This window comes from Schistocerca gregaria, chromosome 7 (assembly GCF_023897955.1).
Source record: "Schistocerca gregaria isolate iqSchGreg1 chromosome 7, iqSchGreg1.2, whole genome shotgun sequence".
Classification (NCBI taxonomy): domain Eukaryota; kingdom Metazoa; phylum Arthropoda; class Insecta; order Orthoptera; family Acrididae; genus Schistocerca; species Schistocerca gregaria.
In genome coordinates this window covers 377,410,773-377,427,606 of record NC_064926.1, presented here as the reverse complement: position 1 = coordinate 377,427,606, position 16,834 = coordinate 377,410,773, and the positions used below count along the sequence as shown (strand labels likewise).

The window sequence follows — 16,834 nt, the reverse complement described above, 5'->3', positions numbered from 1 at the left end:
GGAATTCTGAGACTATTAAAATCACTAATATTACCGTCCATAGCCGTATAAAAGTTTCCAGATATTTTTCGTGGAGAGCGGTCTTCAGCTGTATGCATTCACTTCAGCCGTAATTATATATCCTACTTTAATGCACTTCCTGATGAATTATATAGTTTTTCTGTATGTTCTAGTGATTCCCAACGCCATCTCGCCATTATTCGCTCAACAGCCCTTTCTTTTTGACTGGTTTTCGCATTAACAGGCCGCGTCTCACCGCCTCATTTGACACTTTTAATACACACTGACGTACACTTTACTTTGCCGAGGTGATTGATTTTACGTTTCTTTACTGACCAGCCCCAACCTTAGTTTTGTAAACTGTATTTAATTTGCAGTAAGCACTCCAGACCACTTTCATTCTTCTTTCTTTCCTATCCTTTTGCTGTTCATTCTGTTAATGTTTTCAGCTACTCTAAATACAAAGACCTACCAAATCCACCAGCAATTAAATATACTTCCTATCATTTTTAACTGTTTAGTTTCTCTAAATTTGTGGAGGTATGTATTGTCTATGCAACTAAATGAAGGCAGTTTGTTTGTTGCAATAAGCGTTTCGCTTCATTTTTTTGGGAAGCATCTTTAGTGGCCTGAAATACATGTTTCTTTTTATACATACAATAAACGTGTTCTATTTGGGATGAAGAGGCTGGCACAAGAGACACAGTCGGGGTGGGCCAAAACAAATCTTCTTTAGATATTAATGTTTGCTAAAGTTCTGTGGGTAAAAGCCTCTATACTGTAAACCAATACTATATTAGAACTTTCCAGGCAAAACGTCAGCCTTCGATTTCAGCAGGCGTGTGTACATGCCTGCTACAAACTCTGACATAATGTCATAAGGGCTGTATGTTTCATTTGCTGTAGGCATGGGGTAAATAAGTACACTCCTGGAAATTGAAATAAGAACACCGTGAATTCATTGTCCCAGGAAGGGGAAACTTTATTGACACATTCCTGGGGTCAGATACATCACATGATCACACTGACAGAACCACAGGCACATAGACACAGGCAACAGAGCATGCACAATGTCGGCAATAGTACAGTGTATATCCACCTTTCGCAGCAATGCAGGCTGCTATTCTCCCATGGAGACGATCGTAGAGATGCTGGATGTAGTCCTGTGGAACGGCTTGCCATGCCATTTCCACCTGGCGCCTCAGTTGGACCAGCGTTCGTGCTGGACGTGCAGACCGCGTGAGACGACGCTTCATCCAGTCCCAAACATGCTCAATGGGGGACAGATCCGGAGATCTTGCTGGCCAGGGTAGTTGACTTACACCTTCTAGAGCACGTTGGGTGGCACGGGATATATGCGGACGTGCATTGTCCTGTTGGAACAGCAAGTTCCCTTTCCGGTCTAGGAATGGGAGAACTATGGGTTCGATGACGGTTTGGATGTACCGTGCACTATTCAGTGTCCCCTCGACGATCACCAGAGGTGTACGGCCAGTGTAGGAGATCGCTCCCCACACCATGATGCCGGGTGTTGGCCCTGTGTGCCTCGGTCGTATGCAGTCCTGATTGTGGCGCTCACCTGCACGGCGCCAAACACTCATACGACCATCATTGGCACCAAGGCAGAAGCGACTCTCATCGCTGAAGACGACAAGTCTCCATTCGTCCCTCCATTCACGCTTGTCGCGACACCACTGGAGGCGGGCTGCACGATGTTGGGGCGTGAGCGGAAGACGGCCTAACGGTATGCGGGACCGTAGCCCAGCTTCATGGAGACGGTTGCGAATGGTCCTCGCCGATACCCCAGGAGCAACAGTGTCCCTAATTTGCTGGGAAGTGGCGGTGCGGTCCCCTACGGCACTGCGTAGGATCCTACGGTCTTGGCGTGCATCCGTACGTCGCTGCGGTCCGGTTCCAAGTAGACGGGCACGTGCACCTTCCGCCGACCACTGGCGACAACATCGATGTACTGTGGAGACCTCACGCCCCACGTGTTGAGCAATTCGGCGGTACGTCCACCCGGCCTTCCGCATGCCCACTATACGCCCTCGCTCAAAGTCCGTCAACTGCACATACGGTTCACGTCCACGCTGTCGCGGCATGCTACCAGTGTTAAAGACTGCGATGGAGCTCCGTATGGCACGGCAAACTGGCTGACACTGACGGCGGCGGTGCACAAATGCTGCGCAGCTAGCGCCATTCGACGGCCAACACCGCGATTCCTGGTGTGTCCGCTGTGCCGTGCGTGTGATCATTGCTTGTACAGCTCTCTCGTAGTGTCCGGAGCAAGTATGGTGGGTCTGACACACCGATGTCAATGTGTTCTTTTTTCCATTTCCAGGAGTGTAGATTTCCTTCCTCGCGGTAACGCATCGACTGCATCTGTTTGTTTCCGACCAGAATCTTGGACAGCTTTTGAGCACCAAGAAGGAGGAAGAAGGAGAGACAAAAGAAAATGTAACAGTCCGAATGAATACGTTTTCCTATTTCCTCTGAAGTATTAAATTAATATGCATGGGGGAGGGGGGGGGGGGGAAAGGGGGGTGGGAAGAATCAAATCTCAACTCTTGCTGAGTGATGGCAGAAGGGCAACGGGTGGGAAAAAATTTGTTAACAGCTTTATAAAAATGCGCTGCATATTTACTGCAAAGAACGTCAGAGCTCCCACGCAGAATAGCATTCCGGCGAATTGAGTACTCCTGAAACTATTGTAGATGCTGTGGAGACGAGGAAAAGTTACCGTGAAACAAGATGCACCAAAGGCACAACCCACCAACCACTTCTTGTTTTGTATTCGTCTTAGACTGACGTGTTGGAAATTTACGCCTGGCTTGGGCCATTATAATTATTGTTTATTGAAACAGAAAGATCAGGTCTACTGATATGAAAAAATGGGTTCATTTTGTTCCTCGGCAGTCAGTCTTTTCCATCACAAAATGAACTGACGTGAAAGTGTGCTCATTTTAATTAAACTCAGTTTGCGTAGAATGTAGTTTCTAAACCGGTGGGTGAAGCTATGATATTCATTTGCTTCTTGGCTTCGTATTTTTTTTCTTTCAGTTGTCCGTTTAGAGGCGCCGAAGCAGTGGAACATTTTCCTTATAACTAGATATTAAATCTAGGGATGCAGACATACTTTTTTACTAGTAACGTAATTTTCCCAGGGGTATCAATTAGGCACCTTAATGCAGATAGGCACCGTTAAAAGAGTAAATATACATTTCTACTGAACTACCGCTTGTGACTGAGTGTTATCAAATAACTTTCAGCTCTGCCGCCTTCGAGGAAACGGGGCCGTCACAAAGTTTTTGAACCGTGGCATTCGCAGGATATTTAACAGTGTGAACTTTTCCGCGTATATTACCACTACTGTTGAAGCTATCGTTCCGAATCAACCAATCCGTCAGTACAAGTTTGTCGTGCAAATCAGCTCGAGATGACCCTGTGCATGTCTGTGGTAGCTTTTGTTGCTGACTGGGTTTTGTGGGGAGCGCCGGCTCACAGTGGCCAGTGGTGTGCAGTTCCTGACCTGCAACGCTGACGTGTGGCGACACACGATGACATGTGATACACTTTTCGCGGTTAAGAGTTGCACAGTTGTCCCTCCCTCGCGCCTCTCTGCCCCGGGAAACGGTATCTGGGCGCTACCGCGCCAATGTACGTACTTCTCTCATTCGTTCCATCCATCAGCTGAGTGTTACACTCCTGAATACGCATAGACGCTGACTGAATGGGGCGAGGGGCACATTTGACAAATAACGTTGGCACTGTTGTTTTTATCTACCGATTAAAAGTCGCCGGCCGGGGTGGCCAAGCGGCTCTAGGCGCTTCAGTCTGAAACTGCGCCACCGGTACGGTCGCAGGTTCGAATTCTGCCTCGGGCATGGATGTGTGCGATGACCTTAGGTTAGTTAGGTTTAAGTAGTTCTAAGTTCTAGGGGACGGATTGTAAGTAGGATGTTTAGGTTTTTTTATTGGTAACGCCGCCGCCATGTAGCGCTCTGTATGAAAAATCACTGGCTGTGCCGTGTGCAGTCTGTGGCTTGTTTGCATTTTTGTCTGCCATTGTAGTGTTGGGCAGCGGCAGCTGGATGCTAACAGCGCGTAGCGTTGCGCAGTTGGAGGTGAGCCGCCAGCAGTGGTGGACGTGGGGAGAGAGATGGCGGAGTTTTGAAATTTGTAAGAATTGGTGTCATGAACTGCTATATATATTATGACTAGTGAGGTAAATACATTGTTTGTTCTCTATTAAAATCTTTCATTTGCTAACTATGCCTATCAGTAGTTAGTGCCTTCAGTAGTTTGAATCTTTTATTTAGCTGGCAGTAGTGGCGCTCGCTGTATTGCAGTAGCTTGAGTAACGAAGATTTTTGTGAGGTAAGTGATTTGTGAAACGTATAGGTTAATCCTAGTCAGGGCCATTTTTTCGTAGGGATTTTTGCAAGTCAGATTGCGTTGCGCTAAAGATATTGTGTGTCAGTTTAAGCACAGTCTTGTATAATTTTTCAAAGGGGAGGTTGCAGGATGACCCCAGATGTTAAGTCTCATAGTGCTCAGAGCCATTTGAACCATTTTTTGAATAAAAGTCGAGAGAATCTTCAAATTTGTCAACAGGTACTTATTCACCGGTAAAATATGTCATTGGAAAGAGCATTTCATATCAGGGCAAAACAAACATGTAATTGCAGACTTACGACACCACTGGAAACGAACGATAAGATAATATGGATATGAAAACAGTACCCAACTTTTCCACAACACTTCTCTGTAAACAATGATATGTGTAACTAAACAACTCACTATTTTTAATCTTGACATTGAAGTACTGAATGATGATATGTCAGGACCTTCGACTTTCACAAATTTAACCATTGTCAAATTCAGTTACCACTTCATGTGAAAAAGAGTAACCCAACCACTCGATTATATAGCTTGTAAATAATGACAAATGTGACGTTAGATATCTTACCATGAGGCGCAATGCAGGGCGGTTCGTCTATCCTCTCACTGGTTTTATTCGGCCTGCCTGACTGCCTATCCCGTGCCAACCTCTTCTACTCAGAGTAACACTTACGCCCAACTTCTTCCATTATTCGTTGAATATATCCCAGTCTCTATCCTCTCCTACAGTTTTTACACTCTACAGATCCCTCCAGCAACATCGAAGTTATTCCATCCTCTCTTGACACATGTGGTATCATGCTGTCCCTACTTCTTATCAGTGTTTTCCAGATGTTAATTTCCTCATCGATTCTGCGCAGAGACGTCTCACTTCATATTAGTCAGCTAATTTTCAACATACTAATGTACCTTTTCAACATTCTTATGTACCACCACATCTCAAACGCTTCGATTCACTTTTTTCCTGGTTTTCATATGGCTCACTTCAATACAGAGCTGTGTTCTAAATGTAAATTTTCAGAAATTTCTTCCTTCGAGGAAGACAATGTTTGATGTTGTATGTTAACCGGGGGCCTAGAAACGACCGCGAGGCTCCGTCCCCGCCGCAGCCGCGTTGGTCCACAACCTCACGACTACCGCAGTCCACTTCACCCCTCCGCCGCCCACACCCCCCACCACTCTGTGAGGGTTATTATTGTGCGGTTCGCCCCCCCCCCCCCCCCCCCCCCCGGAGAACGTCTCACACCAGACGAGTGTAACCCCTATGTTTGCATGGTAGAGTAATGGTGGTGTACGCGTGCGTGGAGAACTTGTTTGCTCAGCAATCGCCGACATAGTGTAGCTGAATCGCAATGAGGGGAACCAGCCAGCATTCGCCGAGGCAGATGGAAAACCGCCTATAAACCATCCACAGACTTTCCGGCTCACCAGACGTCGACACAAGTCCGACGGGCGGATTCGTGCCGGGGACCAGGCGCTCCTTCCCTATCCGGAAAGCCGTGCGTTAGACTGCACGGCTAACCGGGCGGGCATGTTTGATAGTAGTAGACTTCTTTTGGCCAGGAGTGCCCTCTTTGTCTGTACTAGCAATCTATGTTTTATATTCTCCTTGGTTCATCCATTATATGTCTTCCAAGGTAGCAGATTCCTTCACTTCTACTATTTCGTGATCACCAGTTTTGACGTGAAATTAATCACTAACCTCTTTTCTGTTACTCTTCATTACTCTCGTCTTACTTCACTTTATTCTCAGTCCATATTTTGTGGTCATGAAATTGTTCATTCCATTCAATAAGTCATGTAATTCTTCCTCCCTTTCATAGAGGATACTAATGTAGGCAGTGTATCTTACCACTGATAGTCTGTCACTCCGAACTTTAATCCAACTCTGAAATTTTCACTTATTTCCGACACAGATTCTTCGATGCGTAGATTGAATAGTAGGGCTGAAAAATGGCATCCCTGTTTTGCACTCTTTTTAATCCGAGTATTTCGGTCTTGGCCTTCGCTTCTTATTTTTTCCCTCTTTGTTCTAGTACGTGTTGTAGATTATCCGTTATTTTCCCATAACTTACATATATTTTTCTGAAACTTTTGATTATCTTGCACGATTTTACATTGTGTAACGCTTCTTTTAGCTCGACAAATCCTGTGAACGTGTCTTGATTTTCTTGAGCCAAGACAAATGTGAAATCAGTTACAGTTTTCACTGCTCTCTCTACTTTGTCGTCTGTCATTACGTAGTCTCTGAAAGACATTTATCCCCTTCCTGACAATATAAATCTGTGAAGGTCTTTTGTCGGAAGAATTTGTTTTTATTTTTAATCTGTTAAAAAGAGCAAAATCTTTTTCCTTTACAATTTTCTCCCACACAATTCCTGCTACTTCTGAGATGAGGACTTCTTCCATTGTGGCATTTAGCTCTTACAGAGGTATTATTTGACGTTTATCGTTGTATTTATGATTAGATAATCTTAATCCGCAAAAAAGTTCTAATGTAACACAACGCTGTATAAAATAGTATCTATTCAGAAATTCATCGACAGAGTAGATGGAGTTGTCAAGTAGAAATTACTTCAGTTGGTTGTTAAAAGTTTTACTATCTGTCAGCAGGTATAATTCAAAAAAAGCTACACACTATTCTTCTTTCTCTAAAAAGGTAAAGAATTTGTGGATAGTGGAAATTATTTACGTTCTTAGAGAAATTTATGAATAGTACTATTATTTTCAAATTTAACAAAAAATTTCGTGAGAGGGTAAATGTATTGCGAGGGTATTATTAGTATGTTTTTTTTTTTTTAATTTGCTGCCTACATGAGGTTGGAATGGAGACACCAGATATTATTCATTGAGAACATCCCTGCGCAGTGAATGCTTTGTATCTATGTGTGACATTGTCTCAGAAAATTATTTCATATGAAATTAACAAATATAAGTACATAAAGTAACCTAACTTTCGGATGCTTTCCTCAACAAAATTAGCAATTAAAATACAGAACACATGTTACTGGTCTCAAGCTTTTGGATTGATGCATAACGTGAATGCATACACATGAATTTTGAACATTCAGTTTTACATCTTTCCTTTCCCTGTACTCTGTTGCTGCTGACGATGATATGTACAGAAGTATTACCTATTAAAATTCTCCCGAGCTTTCAGCTGCGTCAGTGGTTTAAAAACTATGAGCTCTCGGTCGAATTCTTCTCTGCCACTGTCAGATGGTTTCTGTCGCACGGTTGCTGCTGCCACCCTTATGTAGCCTCGCTACCGCCTGTGACGTAACTGGCGCTCAGTCCAGCTCCATATAAGGTAAGATTTAGTTGCAAGACTGCCGCACCTTCTTCAGTCTTCTAATGGCCGGCAACCAAGCAGTGCTTAACGGCAGACACTTATCTTTATTGATGACATTGTCAGATATTTTTATCTCGCTCGCTTATTTTATAACGATATATCAGAAAACCATTTGTCCGTTTAATAGTAGATGTTTCATCGAATGCAATTCGGTGTCCGCTATCCAGAGCATGTTCTGCCACAGCTGATTTCTCAGGATACAGTAGGCGAAAACAAATGTCATCTTCTGAACGGTGCTGTCCAACGTAAAATTGGCGCACCAGCAAGGTATTTTTTATATTCCTGGCGTCATGATGCCTATGTCACTTTTCACAGATCTCATAAGCTGTCGAATGTTTGCTAGAAGCCTGAAGACTTAACTGATTTTAAATTATCTGTGTTTCTGTCTCAGTTAAGCGAGAGTCCATTTACTGAGGTCTAATCACTATTTTTTCTGATTATTAGTTGTTCCTTCTACTGTTGCCCTTCTGTTAGGCTTGATTATGATTCTTACCATACCAGGAAAGAGCACTATGTTTGCTTTGTCAGTGTAAAATGGAAGGCAAATTATATATCCTGAAAACCATGGATGAATGACGACGGGAAGATTCTATATTTCCAAGATTTCCTGGGAAGCGTTCGACACGATACTCTTCTGTAAACTGTCACAAAAAGTAGGTGCATACGGGATAGGTTCCCAGTTATATGAGTGGTTCTAAGACTTCTTAAGCAATGGCACCCAGTACGTTGTCTTCGATGCTGCGTATCAGAGACAAGGGCATCGTGAGGTCTGCCCCAGGGAAGTGCGATAGAACTCCTCTCATTCTCTGTCTACATAAATGATCCGACGGACAGGGTGAGCAGTAACCTCCTGCTGTTTGCTGTGGTCTACTGGAAGGTGGTGTCCTTGAGTAGTTTTCCCCTCGCCCCGTTTGCGAGTGGAACAGGAAAGGAAATGACTAGTATTGGTTCAAGGCACTCTACGCCAAGCACCATATGGTGACTTGCGGAGTATGTATGCAGATGGGAATGGTAAGAACAGGAGCAGTCTTAAGAATGAACTGTGTGCAACACTTGAATGCTGCATGAGGAATCTTAAGTAGCACATTGCTTTGGATATGAAGCGAGCAGCTTACCCATTGTGCCTTGAACACCTTTTCTCCGAAGTAGTACTGTGATTTGCAAATTCGAATGCTTTATGTAGATGACATAGTTACTGGTGGGCGATACCATTCAGATATTTTGATATACAGTCGGTGGAATGGTGAATGGTCTATTCTGTGGAGAAATCTACTGGAATCCAAATTGCGGTAGATTCAAAATCTCAAATTTGCAGATACTTTCAACCATTCTTGAGCAATTAACCTTTTCCAAAGCTGTTGAGAAGGAAACGAATGATGTAGCAGGTTTATAGTTTTTAAAATCTGAGAGAATATCTTTCTTAAGTGATGGTCTAACAGTGTCCTACTTTGTCTGAAAAAAGTGATGAATTATGCATTATATAATTTGCTCATTACAACAGCTGTAACAGGAGAACATGATTTTAGCTTAAGTCAGAAGATGGGTGTGGCATAGCTCTCCATGCTAAGTTATTAGTGGAAACGTCAGCGTAGCTACCCTCACCCACATATCCGTTTGAACCACTCTGCAGCGGAATGTGCGCTGATATGAATCTTTTTGTCAGACTGGACCGATACTCGACTTCGGAACCTTTGTCTTTCGTGAACAAGTGCTCTACCAGGTGATGAGGTACTATCGGAAGTAAAGCTGTGAGGACGGGTCGTGAGTCGTGCTGGGGCATCTTGGCCTGTAGAACAATTATCTCCAAAAGTCAAAGGTCCACAGTTCGAATCTTAGTTTTAAACTGCCAGGAAGTTTCATCTGAACCTGCTTTCTGTAGTCAAGTCTTGGTTTCTCTTTACACATGTTATCCCACACACTCCTCCCCGCTACCAAATACGTATTCCTTGAAGCTCAGGACGTATTCTATTGGCTTGTTCCTTCTTTTAGTCACATTTTTAACACTTCGTTTGAAATTTATACAGGTTGTCTCAGAAGTGATGCGACAAACTTCGATGGGTTGTAGAAGGAGCGTTGAGGAACAAATCTAGGACAGGAAACGTCATCCAATAAGGCTACAGAGCGTCGAAGTTATAGGCTGAAACACAGTAGGCGGAATATCTCGTAATGTTGCTTGTTATTCAGTGATCACGAATGATTGCCACGTTCACCAGTGGATTTGATGATGCTAGCTGCTACGTAGAAAGGCCTTGTTTTCTATGACTACAATGCTCTGATGCGACAGTGAATGACGGTTTCAGACACAAGTTCCCATCTGCAGTATATTTTTCTCCTGGAACCCTTTAAAACCTCCAGTGTTTTTCGATATACAGGAGAGGAATAAATTACAGACGGAAACAAGTGTCCGAAACTGTCATCCACCGACGTAACAGAGCATTACATTCACTGGAGACAACGCCTTTCTATGTAGCAGGTGGCTTCATCTTCTCCACTGGCGATACTGACAATCAGTCTCGATCTCTGAATAATACACAACGTTGGGAGATGTTCCGCCTACAGTCCGCCGGTGTACAACGCCACCCTGGCTACCGAAGGGATGGTCTATGGAAGGCGCCGCTGCCGGTAACTTCGACGTTCTGCAGCGTCGTTGGGTGACGTTTCCAAAACGAGTTCCTATCCTCAGTTTGTTCTTCAAGACACCTTCTACAACCCACTGAAGTTTGTGACGTCATTTCTAGGACAGCCTGTATACGAAAGTACATGTGACAGAAGCTAGGTGTTCATAGAGGTTATTGTCATTTATAGTGAGGTGATCTCGAGTGAGAGATGTTGCGAAATTCCGGAATAATTGCAGAGCATTAGCGGTTATTAGACGTTAACAACCAGTATGGAAGTTTCCTGGGTATCAAAGCTATACAGGGTGCCCAAAAAGAATGACCCGTTTTAAATATAATTATTTATTAGGAAGAAGGGCTTAACACCAACAAATTGTCAGGTGTCAGGTGGCAGTTGACGCTAAATAACGAAAAGTGTGAGATGATCCACATGAGTTCCAAAAGAAATCCGTTGGAATTCGATTACTCGATAAATAGTACAATTCTCAAGGCTGTCAATTCAACTAAGTACCTGGATGTTAAAATTACGAACAACTTCAGTTGGAAGGACCACATGGATAATATTGTCGGGAAGGCGAGCCAAAGGTTGCGTTTCATTGGCAGGACACTTAGAAGATGCAACAAGTCCACTAAAGAGACAGCTTACACTACACTCGTTCGTCCTCTGTTAGAATATTGCTGCGCGGTGTGGGATCCTTACCAGGTGGGATTGACGGAGGACATCGAGAGGGTGCAAAGAAGGGCAGCTCGTTTTGTATTATCGCGTTATAGGGGAGAGAGTGTGGCAGATATGATACACGAGTTGGGATGGAAGTCATTACAGCATAGACGTTTTTCGTCGCGGCGAGAGCTTTTTACGAAATTTCAGTCACCAACTTTCTCTTCCGAATGCGAAAATATTTTGTTGAGCCCAACCTACATAGGAAGGAATGATCATCAAAATAAAATAAGAGAAATCAGAGCTCGAACAGAAAGGTTTAGGTGTTCGTTTTTGCCGCTCGCTGTTCGGGAGTGGAATAGTAGAGAGATAGTATGATTGTGGTTCGATGAACCCTCTGCCAAGCACTTAAATGTGAATTGCAGAGTAGTCATGTAGATGTAGATGAATTGCATACTAAATTACTCAGAAAAGGCAGAAGTTTATAAAAATCCATCATAAATGTTCAATATGTCCTTCACTGATTGCAAGATCGACATTTAGCCGATAGCCGAATTCATCCCAAACTGGCCGGCCAGGACTTTTGCCTTTACAGAGGCACCCTGTTTCTTCAAACTGTTTATATCACCGTCGAATGTTCTTTGGTGATGGTGGTTTAACATGAAATCGAATATGGAACGCCCGCTGAACTGCTATCACTGATTGAGTACGACTAAATTCAGTAACACAGTACACCTTTTGTTGCACGGATGCCATATTGCGCGAGACTGGCTGCACGCTCCAGGTCAGCGCTCGTGGCGACATCTAGCAGATTTGTTCTGAAACTCTAGACCATATCGATTACATCTAGCGCTGTTTCAGTTACCTAGTGACATTTGTCTCAATATTATTACAAGTTAAAACCGAGTAATTCTTTTTGGGACACCCTGTATTTCATTTTGGGCATCGTAGCTAGGACCATATCATTGCCAGTAGCGAGGAATTCTTTACACAACTGAGCCTTCGTGTACATCCAACATACCACCTTGAAAATGGTTCAAAATGGCTCTGAGCACTGAGAAACTTAACTTCTGAGGTCATCAGTCCCCTAGAACTTAGAACTACTAACCTAACTAACCTAAGGACTTCGCACGTATCCATACCCGAAGAAGGATTCGAACCTGCGACCGTAGCCGTCGCGCGGTTCCAGACTGTAGCGCCTAGAACCGCTCGGCCACCACGGCCGGCACCTCGAAGATTTACTGTATTAAAAGCATTCTGAAAATCAACTGTATGGTTAGATTGTAGCATTGGCGGGAAATGGATGGAGTCATTCCTGTGACCGTTCAAGCAATATAAATGACTCTATCGTGCGAATTTGATAAGGGTAAGAAGATTCGCCGAAAAACTTCACCTCTTAGCAGGAATTGCTCATGTGAAAGTCATCGCCGGCCGCTTTGTCAAAGCGATTCTAGGCGCTTCAGTCTGGAACCGTGCGACCGCTACGGTCGCAGGTTCGATTCCTGCCTCGGGCATGGATGTGTGTGATGTCGTTAGGTTAGTTAGGTTTAAGTAGTTCTAAGTTCTAGGGGACTGATGACCTCAGATGTTAAGTCGCATAGTGCTCAGAACCATTTGAACCATTTGAACGTCATCAAGAAAGTTTGTATTGACAAAGAATTTTTACAGAGTACCTGTAAGGCAGTAAGCATTCACTGCTTGGGAACATTTAGAGCAAATCACCTCAATCAAGAAGAATGCTCATATTTGGGAGAAAAGTTCTTTTCAATTTAACAACTTAAAGCAACGTCAATGAACGGATGAAATCTGCTGAAGAAATTTCTCCTGGTCATGACTAAGGTTGGGATACCCTTAGACGGCGGTTTAAAGTGGATACATCCAGGGCAGTTGGATAACTGGGTTATTTTAGAAGTCGTGGATACTCTGTGTGAATGTGAAAAGATTCAGTGGGTGTTAGACATTTGAAACTGCCCTAAAAAAAACCGGTGCATTCGTCTTGACTGGCTTACTGTAACCTACAGATAAGACAATAACAATGTAATCTGATAAATTTTTTGAAATGCCTCGGTATTTAAAAAAAACGATTTTCTGTTAAACTAACCACATTTTTTGTAGATATCGTGAGTGGTCGGATATTAACAGCGACAAAGTTTACATATATCTTTTACACATCTTCGACATTACAGTATGGTGGGAAGATCAGTCACAGGGAGTCTAGCGACTTTGCAGTTTCGTAAATGATGAACCGAGCATTTTGGGACGGAATCATTTCTTATTTGGATCCACAACGTACAGTCTCCATAACTTCAAACTGCCTATTTTCCACGGAATAGCACGACAATGCTTAGTGTGGGGAAACTTGTAAGATTTCTAGCTAATTCAGTTCACGAAAAATAAACAAGTAAAAAAGTTAAAAACTCATCTGCGAGGATATCTTCTCAAATACAATAATGTTCCACGGTTTCTAAGATCCCATATTTGTATATATGAGATTTACTATCGTCTTTTTAATATAACGAAAGGCGAACCTACAGGTTTCAGCTATGGATAATTACGAGTAAAACAACAAGTTGAAGTTGATGCTAGTCACTGCGTTACAGCCGAGAAATAGCAGCCAGTTGAGGACCTAAACAAAGACTGATCAGTTAGATATCTTGAGGAGGGGGGAGGGCAGGGGGAGAGAAGGAGGAGTAGGATATCGTCTACACGGTGAGAATCAAAAGCAGTTATTGGATATTTTTCTTGTTCCAAACAGTTTTTATAATGGCCTCTTGTCCATTGTCACCTATGTGGATAGGAGACTATGAGTATCTCTGTAGAATTAAGTCGTATTATAGACGACAATTCATTATTATATACTCACATGAAATGTTGCTATGATTTTCCATCTACATTAGTCGACAATTAACAGAAGCACTTTTTGTTTACGTTAAAAACAGCGGTCGTTTTTCATTGATGTGCAGAGAGGTCTGAGTTACAGCAGCATCAAATTACGATAAAACCATACACATAGATGACGTAATGTCATATTTACCTTGAGTAAGTTGACAAGCTGACTGATTTCTCCTGAGTTTCTCCTCTTCGTCCTTTTTGTCCAGTTTAGATATTGGAACAAACTCGTCGTCCTGCAGAACCCTCGAGTAATCCAGGCCTCCGTCGAGTCTCAGTATGCCTACAGCAAGGTATCTGTCCAAGGCATTGCTGTTGGAGAAGAACATGACAATATACGTCAATCAGCGTGAGTTTCACACCAAAAAAAATTTTTAAAAAAATTTATAAAAGTTATTACAGGTGAAGATAAAATCCTAAAGGCGAGTAGCTACTTTCTTCTGCGAATGGGATTTAGATATACTACAGAGAACTAATGATTGAAGCCCAATTGGTGTTATATAATACGCTGATGAGACAAAACATAGGGACCAATGCTCACTGCGAGACTGAATGCCGCATGGTGGCACAAGGGGAACAAAGACGAATACGAATAATTCTAGTGAATATATGGCCAGCAAATGAGAAAATCCAATGACGTAAGCAACTCTGACAAATTTTGATGGGCTGGCGCCTGAAAACGAACATCTCAGAAACGGCAAAGCTACTCCTGTGAGCTCGTGCTACTGTCGTGGATATATACACTCCTGGAAATTGAAATAAGAACACCGTGAATTCATTGTCCCAGGAAGGGGAAACTTTATTGACACATTCCTGGGGTCAGATACATCACATGATCACACTGACAGAACCACAGGCACATAGACACAGGCAACAGAGCATGCACAATGTCGGCACTAGTACAGTGTATATCCACCTTTCGCAGCAATGCAGGCTGCTATTCTCCCATGGAGACGATCGTAGAGATGCTGGATGTAGTCCTGTGGAACGGCTTGCCATGCCATTTCCACCTGGCGCCTCAGTTGGACCAGCGTTCGTGCTGGACGTGCAGACCGCGTGAGACGACGCTTCATCCAGTCCCAAACATGCTCAATGGGGGACAGATCCGGAGATCTTGCTGGCCAGGGTAGTTCACTTACACCTTCTAGAGCACGTTGGGTGGCGCTCACCTGCACGGCGCCAAACACTCATACGACCATGATTGGCACCAAGGCAGAAGCGACTCTCATCGCTGAAGACGTCTCCATTCATCCCTCCATTCACGCCTGTCGCGACACCACTGGAGGCGGGCTGCACGATGTTGGGGCGTGAGCGGAAGACGGCCTAACGGTGTGCGGGACCGTAGCCCAGCTTCATGGAGACGGTTGCGAATGGTCCTCGCCGATACCCCAGGAGCAACAGTGTCCCTAATTTGCTGGGAAGTGGCGGTGCGGTCCCCTACGGCACTGCGTAGGATCCTACGGTCTTGGCGTGCATCCGTGCGTCGCTGCGGTCCGGTCCCAGGTCGACGGGGACGTGCACCTTCCGCCGACCACTGGCGCCAACATCGATGTACTGTGGAGACCTCACGCCCCACGTGTTGAGCAATTCGGCGGTACGTGCACCCGGCCTCCCGCATGCCCACTATACGCCCTCGCTCAAAGTCCCTCAACTGCACATACGGTTCACGTCCACGCTGTCGCGGCATGCTACCAGTGTTAAAGACTGCGATGGAGCTCCGTATGCCACGGCGAACTGGCTGACACTGACGGCGGCGGTGCACAAATGCTGCGCAGCTAGCGCCATTCGACGGCCAACACCGCGGTTCCTGGTGTGTCCGCTGTGCCGTGCGTGTGATCATTGCTTGTACAGCCCTCTCGCAGTGTCCGGAGCAAGTATGGTGGGTCTGACACACCGGTGTCATAGTGTTCTTTTTTCCATTTCCAGGAGTGTATATAAAGTGATTGAGGGACAATGAAATCACAAGCAGACAATAAACTTCTTGATGCCCACTCTTCATCACAGAACTTGAAGGTCGATGGCTTGCCCGCTTTGTGTAGCACGATTGTATGCAATCTGTGGCAGATCTACGACAGATGCGCGCGTGCCTGAACATGCTGGTGTAGACACGAATGTTTTGGAGCATACCGACACCGAACTGCTGAACATAGGAAACCAAGCATACGACCTTTACGTGTTCCCATGCAGACCCAACGACATCGTCAATTACGACTGCAGTGCTGCAGTGAGCACGGGATCCTCGACATTTAACCACGGATCAGTGGAAGGATAACGTCTGGTCGGCAGAATCAAGTTTCTTGCTATAACAGGTCGCAGTACTGCCGAATTGTGTTCCAATGATGACAGACAAGCTAATAATCGGGTGGTAATAATGTTTGGGCTCATCCGTGTGTATAGTAATCCCGGCTGCTACTACTTTTGATAGCTTATTATATAGAATGTCCCAGGAGGAATGGTCAGTATTCAGGGCTTTGACAGGGACGATCGTTCGAAGCAAAAAAGTCTAGTAAACGTGGGCTCTAAAACGCATATCTTAAGAGCTATGAGCACTTCTTCACCTTAGATTAAGTGAAACAAATCTCTTCTACTGGAAGCTCTTTGCTATCTGTATTTTAGGAGGAGGTAGTATGGACCAAAACAAGAAAAAAATGCCTATCTGGTCGGTAGAAGAGATGTGTCTCACATTAGGAAAGATGAACAAGGGTTTATAGCTCTTAACGTATGCAGTTTGGAGCCTATCTTTACTGGACTTATTTTCTTATTTTGATTCATACTACCACCTCCACGATAACTATTGTGAACGTAATTATTAGGGATTGTGAGCTGTTAAATAACAATATATGTATACTACTAATATTCAAGGTACTGTACGTCTAACGAATTTTTCTTGTATTTTCTTGACCCCATGCTTCATACACA

The 16,834-nt window shown here is 44.1% G+C and overlaps 1 protein-coding gene across 1 annotated transcript in view; it reads right to left on the bottom strand.

The window, feature by feature from the left end:
- Positions 1-16,834, bottom strand: part of LOC126282164 (bumetanide-sensitive sodium-(potassium)-chloride cotransporter-like) — a 562,271-nt gene that overhangs the window by 42,554 nt on the left and 502,883 nt on the right. The window contains exon 15 of the mRNA XM_049981684.1: positions 14,061-14,227. Within this exon, the coding sequence (XP_049837641.1) occupies positions 14,061-14,227 (167 nt within the window). The remainder of the gene's footprint in view (positions 1-14,060; positions 14,228-16,834) is intronic.